Source organism: Mus pahari, chromosome 12 (genome assembly GCF_900095145.1).
Source record: "Mus pahari chromosome 12, PAHARI_EIJ_v1.1, whole genome shotgun sequence".
Lineage (NCBI taxonomy): Eukaryota > Metazoa > Chordata > Mammalia > Rodentia > Muridae > Mus > Mus pahari.
Genome location: NC_034601.1, coordinates 38,903,506 through 38,914,246, shown reverse-complemented (window position 1 = coordinate 38,914,246; position 10,741 = coordinate 38,903,506). Strand labels below are relative to the sequence as shown.

General features: G+C 35.8%; 1 protein-coding gene across 2 annotated transcripts in view; it reads right to left on the bottom strand.

The window, feature by feature from the left end:
- Positions 1-4,715: 4,715 nt before the first annotated feature.
- Naa50 (N(alpha)-acetyltransferase 50, NatE catalytic subunit) overlaps positions 4,716-10,741 on the bottom strand; it is a 17,427-nt gene continuing 11,401 nt past the window's right edge. Inside the window, exons 2-5 of one of the 2 annotated variants that reach the window (XM_021209288.1) lie at positions 8,653-8,789; positions 8,014-8,133; positions 7,379-7,445; positions 4,716-5,851 (exon numbers count right to left, since the gene is read on the bottom strand). In XM_021209288.1, coding sequence (XP_021064947.1) covers positions 5,674-5,851; positions 7,379-7,445; positions 8,014-8,133; positions 8,653-8,789 — 502 coding nt within the window. In that variant the 3' untranslated portion in view covers positions 4,716-5,673. The remainder of the gene's footprint in view (positions 5,852-7,378; positions 7,446-8,013; positions 8,134-8,652; positions 8,790-10,741) is intronic. The other variant, XM_021209289.1, reaches the window with a different exon arrangement.

Genomic DNA, 10,741 nt, shown 5'->3' with positions numbered 1-10,741 from the left:
ACACATCTTTTCACAATTATTCCAGTCAGTGCCAGATCTCTTCAGGGTATAACTATGACCAAATTTCAAGATCTAAGTCAGTGTGCTAACTTTTAACCTATAGAACCATCAAGAGCTAGGGATAATCAAGCCCTAAACTTGGCCCAGGATACACATCATAAGACACATGTACTTTTGATGCCTTATAAACACTACAGAAATACCTAGTAATTAAGTAATGGAAGTTACATCTGTAGGACTAGTCAGTGTTTAAGAGTAAATGAAACACATAACTTGAATAGGTAATGCTTAATGGAAGATAAAAACAACAACCACCACCAAAAAAAAAAAAAACAAAAAAACCACAAGTCATTTCTGGGATCAACTGTCTTCCATCAATCAAAGATATTTGTATTTAGACAGCAAAATACCAGAAAGATGCCTCAGCAGTTAAGAGCACTTACCACTCTTGTACAGACCTAGGTTTGGGTCCCAGAATCCATGGGGCAGCCCACAACTCCCTTTAACTCTAGTTTCAGAGGCTCTTCTGATCTCAAGCATGAGATACCTGAGCAAGCTCACACATACTTAAAAAAAAAAAAAAAGTATGAACACAAAAGCTAAAGATGGTGGTGTGATTAAGATTTCTCTTTAAATAAGGTCTATGTAACAGTGTAGTCTTACATTCAAGTTCTTATACTCTTCTCCCAATCCAAATGGTGAAATGTTCAAACTCACTCCTACTACATAGTCTAGTCCCTAACTAGACAAAACTCCAAGACAAAAACAACAAAAACCCATCAGATTTGAGGGAATCTGTAACTTTTAAATTGTAGCTTGATTAAAGATCACAATGGGATTAAGGTACACCAGTCTAAGTAAACAAATTAATTTGATGTAATCGTAACTATAATTCTATAATACATAGCTGCCTATGCAAAACCTGACTTTTCAGCTTACCAGCCTTTTAAACATCATTAAGGCTTATTTATATATTCGAGGCAATGTTTTTTTGTTTTTTGTTTTAAAGTCAGAGTAAAGAATATTTCTCTCCATATTGCTTTATGTTAAAGCAAACTGAAGCTTGATGGGAGAAACTTTTTTTTCAAAGATTATTATACATAAGTGCACTGTAACTGTCTTCAGACACCAGAATAGGGCATCAGATCTCATTAAGGGTGGTTGTGAGCCACCATGTGGTTGCTGGGATTTGAACTCAGGACCTTTGGAAGAGCAGTCAGTACTCTTCCCACTGAGCCAACTCGCCAGCCGTAGGAGAAACTTTTACTTCTGTAAAGTAAACCATTATCCAATGAAAAGTGGTGATACCTATTATAACATTTAGGTAGGAGAACCAAGACTTCAAGTCTGGCCTCAACTACATAAATTCAAGGTGAACCTTATTGTTCAACCAGTTGTCTCCCTAAAGGGTCCTTAACTAAGACTTTCTACTTATAATAGAACCTTACAGGTCTGGAAGGATGGCTGGCTGATCATTTAAGGATACTTGTTGCAATTCCAGAGGATTTTTTAGTTTGATTCCCAACACCCAAGTTGGGCGGTTCATAACTTTCCAGAACCCCAGCTCCAGGGGGATCCAGCAGAAGCAGGTAAAGGTTAACTTGATCTACAAAGAGTTCTACACTGGCCAGGACTACACACAAAGACCCTGTCATATTTTTAACTTTCCTTTAGAGGTCATAGACCTTCCCTCACGTGATCATTTGCAGAACTTCAAAGACAAGGCACTTAGTAAACTCATAGAAACCCAAGTAAAACCTGAGTTTTCTTTAGTGTGGGAGATTTCTAATGACAAGCAAAAATTCAACACTGCTCTAATCTTTAAAATGATTTCTGATATTGCCAATATGGTTTCTCAAAGAGCTAAACAGGCTCCAGAGGTTTGATTGACAAAAACAAATATTTTGAATCAGTATCAGTTATAGCTATTTAACATGTTTTAATCCATACTTAACTCATGTCTTGAACTGTTGATGACAGTAAATGAGTTAACTGAATGTTCATAAAATTACAAAATATCCTATCCAATACTACCACTTTCCAATTGTTAGATCTAAGCTCTCATTACAACAAAACAAAAAGACCATATTTCTTAAGACTAATACTAGGCTTTGTTAAGCAAGTTTTATATTAGTGTTCTGTCCCAAACGGTTTCTAGAACAGCCATGTGAGTGAAATGAAGTAGCTGCTGTCAAGCCTTCATGAATTTGCAGCCTTGACTGATACTTCATATAAGATCTTTTGTCAGACCTAACTGGTTATGTCACACACTGCTTGACTGGGAAACTATAGGATACAAAAAAATCTGTTATTTTTAAATTGCTAAATTTTGTAGTGATATGGTAAATAAGACAAAGGCCAGCCATTGTTTCTTGTGTAATAAGCAAAATACTAATTCAGACCATCGTGACTAGATATATTAAACACTGTCAATCCTGTTAAGACAAAAATTTCAAAGTACTTAACATAAAATCCACTCACACAACTACTAAAATCCTCACTACAAAAAGTAATAGATCAGAGTATGCACATTTACAGTTCATACTAGAACAAGGCCTAAATTTCTAATAACTATATTTAAAATATGGCAATAAGTCATTCCTGGGGAATCTCTTTTCACCTAGAATAAAATTCAGATATATTGCCCAGTGTCTTTTTCCAATTCCAAGAGGTCTGAATTAGCATACTTTGATTATTCATGAGTTTTAAATTAGGCCCTAGCGAAATATGGATGTATGGATCACAGTACACAACAATGACATAGCTGCAAACTGAAAAACTCAGCACAATAATGATTTCATGACATTTACAGACAGATCACTACCAGAACATCACATAAGTTTATTTTAGATGTAACAGCAACATTAAAATTGACAAGTTTAATTCTTAACTGCACCAAGTAAACGTAGCCACTTAAGTATCTTTAAAATTATTCCCTCCAAAAACTGAGGGAGTTTTTCTTTTCCACCACCACACACCATGCTTCCCACTAGTTCTCTTTTTGGAGGACTTTCAGTTAATGAGTGACCTGCTTTGGAGACACTTTGCAATTTCTTTCCCCAGATGAAAATTAATCTTGACAAATTACATATTGCATAGATTTCTCTACGGATTCTTTACTTTAGAACCTAAATTCAAATAGCATACAGAATAATTTTAACCTATTTACCCCACAATAAAAATGATCTTTCCTGAAAAAATGATGAAGATAGCCGGGTATCTTCCAGTTAATAGAATTAGTTTTACCTTCAAAGATTATTTTTATATGTTAAAAACAAAGAAAAAGCCCAAACAAATCAAAGCCCAAACCCACAAACTCAACTGGGGCATTACTTTAGTATTTCTTGACTCACAGGTACATGGACTAGTCCCAGTTTCTACATTTTCCACATCTTCCCTTTATGTAAGTGGGTGGAATTATTTACTGTAACTCTGATACAGGACAATTGACCCATACATTTAAATTTTAGGTTAAATCACTGACTAGTGTGGAAAAAGAAGCTATAATAGGGAGCCTACACATTCAAATCAATCTTTATTATTTGTTCCTCCTTTTTTAAATAACATGTACTTAATTGTTGTGAGGCAGCTATTCGGTTTTCAATAACCACATTTAGGGATACATTCATAGGACTACTCAGTCCAAGTGAAATGGTTATAGAAATAGAGGCAGTGTCATCTCAGAAAACTCTTTTATATATCAAAATCTATTTTGCTATCAGGAAGTTTACAAAATTGCTGACTTTTTTCAAACTAATTTTACTATCATTTATGCCCTCTTCTCTTGGCAAGAGCACGCTGAAGCTTATCCATGAAAGTAAAGGTGCTTAACACTAAACTTCTGAGCTTAGATTTGGACTGTTTAGGAAACTGATACCCAAGAAACAAGAATGGTATTCCTACAATTTCACTACCCCATCCATCCATCCATCCATCCATCCATCCATCCATCCATCCATCCATCCACCCATCCATCCATCCCACCCCTTATCTATATTCTTGGCACTCAAGACTACTCAAGTCCATTTTACATACTTTCACATTCTCAAATAAAAACGTAAGAGTTATAGGTGTGCATAAACATCTTGTGAGATAATTTTATCATTCAACCTATTTGGAAATGAGACTTTCATACCACAATTTTACTAATATGATGTATTAAACTTCCCTTTAAAGTCAAATGAAAGAAACCACACAATCTGTACTGTCTTAAAGTCTAACGAGAACATTTCTTGAGCCACTGATGACTACTAACAATCGAATAAGAAATTCCATATATTTGAGACAGGACAATGTGAGCAAAACGCATCTCACATGTCTCCACATTACAGTTCTCAATCCATCAGAGCCACTCCTCGCGTGCCTGAAGATGATCTGGTCTTAACCAAACCTGTCAACTGAAGGTCACAGTGATATTTGTATTAATACTTTATACTTCTATTGTTCCAAGAATAGAAGGAATTTTTCTACTGACTCCTCTTATTCCAAATCTTTAAACTCAACATTGTAGGCACAGAGTGGAAGCTAACCTGGGATGTTCTCCAACAGATAAGCAATAGTATAACAATGTTCTTTTCAAAAATACTGTCTAGAAATTCTTTCATATATTATCAAATGTTCAATGACCACACTTTTAACAATTTGTATGAGTTGACATTAAATACACTTAATGTGTTACAAGTCCATCCAAGCCTTTTATGTAATGCAATTCTGTACGTCCAAGAGAAAACACTTGCTTCAGGTTTATTTAGGGGTATCGACTTATAAGGGCATAACTCCATTTATCAGGTTACACTATTATTGGGCTTACTGAAAAACAAGAGGAAAAAAAAAATCAATTATAACAATCTTCTTTAGGTCAGTTAAAGGCCCTATCTCTAGCTGGGATATTAAAAGAGTTAATTTCACCAGCCCACTCTCTACCAGTTAATGCCTCTAGTAACAAGATTAACAACAGGAAAGAAGGAAAAAACAAAAAACCCTGCTAACAAGAAATCCATTCCTCAGCAAAAAAAAGCAGTTTAACTGAAATACTTTGACCAAAGTTTAACACTTACTACCTATACAAACTGCCCCGCCAATCAGCAAATAGAAAAAATTGCTTTAAAAAGCTAAATAAGCTTGGTATTTTCTCACAAGGATAACAATGGTCCAACTCCTGAGAGTGCTCAAAGGACTAAGGGGAGAGTGAAGGCAATGCTGGGGATTAGCACCCCACAGACAGTCTGTATAACTCAAAGTACCACAGATACACTAAGCTTGTCTATGAATTAGAGAGCAAGGTATTGCTGCTGCGTTTTGTCTTTTGAAATAAACAGTATAGTATGCTCTGCCCTTCAATGTGAAAGCAGGATGTTGGTTTTTGTTTTTCTTTAAAAAAAAATTCAGCTAAAAATTTGAAATCATCTGACACCCAATTTTCGGGACATCTTAACTGTGAAACTATACAGATCTATCTCCTTCAATCCAACCACCTCACAAAAGTAAGAGAGCTAAAACAATCCAACACATGATCATTTTTAAGAGTCCATGAAAGTATTGAAAACTTTAAGAGGAAAGAAAAAAAAAAAAGGAATAACAAAGGAGGAAAGCAGAAGAAAGGGGGGGGGGAACCAATGGGTCTTTCTTTTATTTGGCGACAAGCAAGTGCAAGAAAGTTCATTTGTGATTTGTTCAGTTGTCTGTCTTCTGTGTCTCTGCATTCTGACCAGATGGGACTTTGAGGTTTTTCTGAAGCACATGCGCGTCTGCAGGCTCTATCCTCTTATAGTAGTTCTTCTTTGTCTCGATAATCTCAAAGCCAAACTTCCTGTAGAAGTCAATTGCTGACTCATTGCTGATCTGGACATGCCTAAGATATAGGGTATACACAGATAGACACATAGATAAGACAACTTCCACCATCAACTTTCAAGTCTTAACCACAGGTAGTTAAAACTGGTCAAGGGTAGCCAATTTAGACATTTCGCATATATATCAACAATTAATATTTAACAAAGGTTAGTCAATGCCTATCAGTAAATCTTATAACTTTAAACTTTTAACATAATTCCTCCATTTGCAAGGCAGATGGCAGATCAGAAGAATCAAGTGTTTATTCTTACAGTTAACAAAGATTATCACAAGGCTCAGTGGTTTTCCAGTGGACTGAAGTTTTGTTCCCCATACTGCTGTAAGGTGGCTCACAACTGCCTGTAACTTCAGCTCCTTAGATAACTTATGCCTCTGGCCTCCTTGGATATCTGTACACACGTGTACATGCCTCTCTCCACAAATACACACACTAAAAATACAACAGTTTCAACTGCCAAATATATCTTCTTGAGCTTCCTTCATTACTCTTTGTAATACCGATGTGAAAAACAATCAGTTGTGATCTTTGTCTTGGCTTTATGATTGTTGGTAGGAGTGGTCTATCTCTGTCTCTGTCCTGAAACTCACTATATGTAGAGTAGGCTGGCCTCAAAGTCATGAGAATCTACCTGCCTCTGCCTCCTGAGTAGAGAGAGTCCTAGGATGAAAAACACGAGCCACCACGACCAGTTGTCTTTGCTCTTAATACTGTGGCCTTCTTCAAATCAAGTATAATTTCAACTAAGCTACTTCTGACTTTATTAAACTCTATAATAATCACGTTGCTGATAACCTTGAATTAAACATATCAACTATTAATGGCATTAATGGTCTCAAAATTCTGAATGTGATCTTGGTTTTCTCAGGTTCCTTATATATAATTATAACTAAATTATAACAAAAATAGTTCACCTACATTATCAGTTTCCCACCAACCTGAATTTAAATTTAATTCACCAACCCTGAATTTAAAAATAGTCATTCTGAATGGAACATATATACCATTCTTCACCATTTCCTAAACAATACAGCATAATAAAAACTTCTATAGCATTCTGTTGTAGACATGTAATTTAGGGCAGTTTAAAGACTGGGAAGATAGGCATAGGTCATCTGTAAATAGCATGCCTTTCTATATGGAGTTTTAACATTTTAAATGAATGTACTTTATTCTTTTCTAAAATTTCTTTTATGGGTATAGGCACTTTTGTTTGCTTACATGCCTGTGTACCACTTAAATACTAAAGGAAGGTGCCAGAACCCTGGAACTGGAGATACAAATGATTTTAAGACACCATGTGGATGCTGGTAATGGAACTGGGGCCCTCTGGAAGAACAGCCAATGCTCTTATCAGATGAACTCTCTCCAGCCTCCCCTTTATAGTCCCTACTGTTATCAAGAGAAAAGCATACCTTCAAGGGATTTTCAACTAAATAATACAATGAGTGAGTAGATCCCAGTTCTTGTCAGATAGGGATTTATACTGATAATTTATTAGACATTTGGTGAACATTAGTTACTTACAGATAGATGTTGTCGAAAGTGCCATCCTTCTCACAGATGTTTAGGACATGATTTAACATTTTAGTTCCTATTAACAAAGCAAATGATAAGTAACAAAACAAATAATAAATAAGTAACCTTATAAATCAACCTAGAAATCTGACATCTACTTGCTATCTTTACTAAATCCTGACAGAATTAAGAGTACAACTATACATACATTATTTCCCCAAATTTGTCCTCACTTGTGCAACTTAACATGTCTAAAACTAATAGAAAAGGGCCCTTTTTAGTACAAAGAATTCCAGACTGATAAACAATATGTGAACAAATTTATGGGCTTCCACATTAATACTAAGCAATAGTTTTCATTTTATTTTTCACAATTCAGTACTCCTCCCACATTGCTTTCTCCCCCTCCCTCCTTCTCTCCTTCCCCCCCTCCCTCCCTTCCTTCCGTTCAATTCATTCATTCATTCTGGTTTTTCAAGACAGGGCTTCTCTGTGTTCTCTGTGTAGCTTTGTCTGGTCATGAACTCAGAGATCTGTCTGCCTCTGCCTCCTGAATGCTGAGATTAAAAGGCTGTGCAAATGCCTACCTGACTTCCCAATTTTCTTAAAACAGAATAATAGAACAAAACACCACATATTTTTACCTATTCCTAGTCTTCGGTAAGGTGCAAGGCATCCTAGTGTCATGATGTAAAGTCTCTTTTGATTCTGTGAATGATCCACCCTGCAGCACACTGCACCTACAGCTATATCATTGAAATATGCTGCCACAGAAAATACAAAGATGTTAAGTCTCAACATTTTAACCAGGTCATTTTAAAAACTATTAAAACGTTGTTAATAAGCATCAGATTTTAACTAGCTCCTCATAAGAGTATCAATCGCCTCAACATTTACACTGTCTGAAGAAGGCTAAACTTTCTCTGTAATAGTTATTAAATTAGTGATAAGCACACAGGCTCACAGTAAATAACCAAAACAACTTAGGAGCCAGAGAGATGGCTCAGCAGTTAAAGATGCTTGCCACCAAGCCTGGCAACCTAAGTTCAATTGTTGGAACTTGCCATGTGGAAGGGTAGAATCAACTCCCTTAAGCTGATGTTAAGTATTAAAGTATTTGACATTTAGTATTTTGTTTTTAAACGTCAAATATTCAATATTGATTTCTCAAAATCTGTAACATTCAAACTTCCTATGCTTATAAAACAAGCCTGTATTAATTGCTCTAATATTAACAGATATAATTTAGAAGTACAAATGTTTTAAAAAGAGAAAATAGATACCAAGTTTTGCTAGCTCGCCAACCTCTAGCACATCCTTGTAGAATTTATCATTGTAGCTGACTGGAAAGATGACCTGGTTCAGTCTCTTCAACTGTTTAATATTGTGTGGCGTCACATCTCCCAGCTCGATCCGGCTACTGGAACAAACCAAAATGTACTCAATAAAAGATAATTTACTTCATTTCTTAAGATTAAAAGGGTATCAGTCATTTTTGCACATGACTGACAAATTCAACCCTTTTGTTAAACCTTAGTATTCCTAAAACACCATCACTCATAAGCAAATTTTGCCAAACGTTCAACCAAAATTCTACTCATAGCTTTCTGTATTAACTATATATATTTAGGGACATAATATCCAAGAGGGCCAGAAATAGTATCCTTTAGTAAATGCTAAAATTGTCCTCATAGCTTACAATTTAAAACTGCAGATACATCAATTACTGATCAAACAGACCAACAATACCTAATATTAACAAAGGGATAACAAACAGTATGCCTATACTTTGCAGATGAGAAACTGGTACATTATTTCTTGAAGACAATCTCGCAAATAAGTATTGAGAAACCTGCCCAAACAATTTTCACTTATTTGTTGAGAAGAATGATCCAGTAACATCACATTTACTGAAGTGATATTAAGAATTCATATTACACGACACCCTACTCTTTCAGAATGAGGATTTCAGAACAAGAATCTGGGAATTTTGAAAAATTTCCTATGAATAATGCCGACAGTAGCATGGCATACCTTTCACTATTTAAAACAACAACAACAACAAACCCCACACAAAACCTTAACTTCCCTCTATCTTTAAAGTGCAGCTGGGTGAGTCTGCTATACATGGCAGCTATCCTGGCTACTTGGGAAGCTGAAACAGAGCATCACTTGAGCCCAGGATGTAGAGACCACCCTGAGCAACACAGGAGTCTCTTGACCACAGCATGTACCTGAGTCATATTTTAATATTGTACATGGGATGTTGTTTCAGTTAGTTTTAATGCAATTATTAGCTTAAATCAAATTCAAGTCCACCAGCTTATACGTTTGGTTTTTCAGTTATTTGGGAGGTCAATTTTTTCTTGAATTTTTATCCTCTTATTAAAATTAATCTCATGTTTTGGGGGAATAATTTTTTGACAAGTATGTTTAACCATGTAACCACCAATATACAAAACCATCTCACCAGGTATCTATCACAATGAATTTATGTAGCTCTTTGAAGTTTAACTCTACCATCCTCAAACAACCATCTCTTCTGCTTTTAATTTTGTCCTTTCAACATAAATTAATTAACAAAACACACAGAACTTGTTTCTTTTTTATTTATTTATTTATTTATTTTAAATTTCTTGGTGACACTCTCAGTATGTAACCATGGCTTTCCTGGAACTCTCTATACCACCATGGCTGACCCTTAACTCAAGAGATAAACCTGCCTCCACCTCAGTGTGCGAAAGCACGCATACCAGACCAGGCTAGTTGTTTTGCTTTTTATCCATCCAAATGCTGTTGAGATTTTCCATGCTGTTCTTTCAGCACACAATTCCCTCCAACTTTGCTTAGTACTCAATAGTACCTCATAAAGAACCATGGTTTCCTTTCCTGCGTGGGATGGAAAGTACCAGGGATTGAAGCCAGGCTTGAATATAATCACAGAGCTATACTTCTTTCTTTTAAAAGGCATTTGGGTTGGGTTTTGAAGATTTTGAAAAAAAGGAGCTAAAATGTATGCTTTAATTTCTTTTTACTAAATACCTAGGAATGACAATACTGAATTTTAAGGTGTCAGAATTCCAGTTCTGTATTTTCACCAATATTTGGCAGTTTTAAAACTTAGGCTGTTTGTTCTAAGTATGCTATTTATGTGTGGTGATGTCTAACTGTGATGAAAGATGGTGATGATCCATCTCAATTTCTTTATGTAACCTTCCGAAGATGTACTCACAAAATTCAGCTTTTAAAAATATAAAATCTGGCCGGGCGTGGTGACGCACGCCTTTAATCCCAGCACTCGGGAGGCAGAGGCAGGTGGATTTCTGAGTTCGAGGCCAGCCTGGTCTACAGAGTGAGTTCCAGGACAGCCAG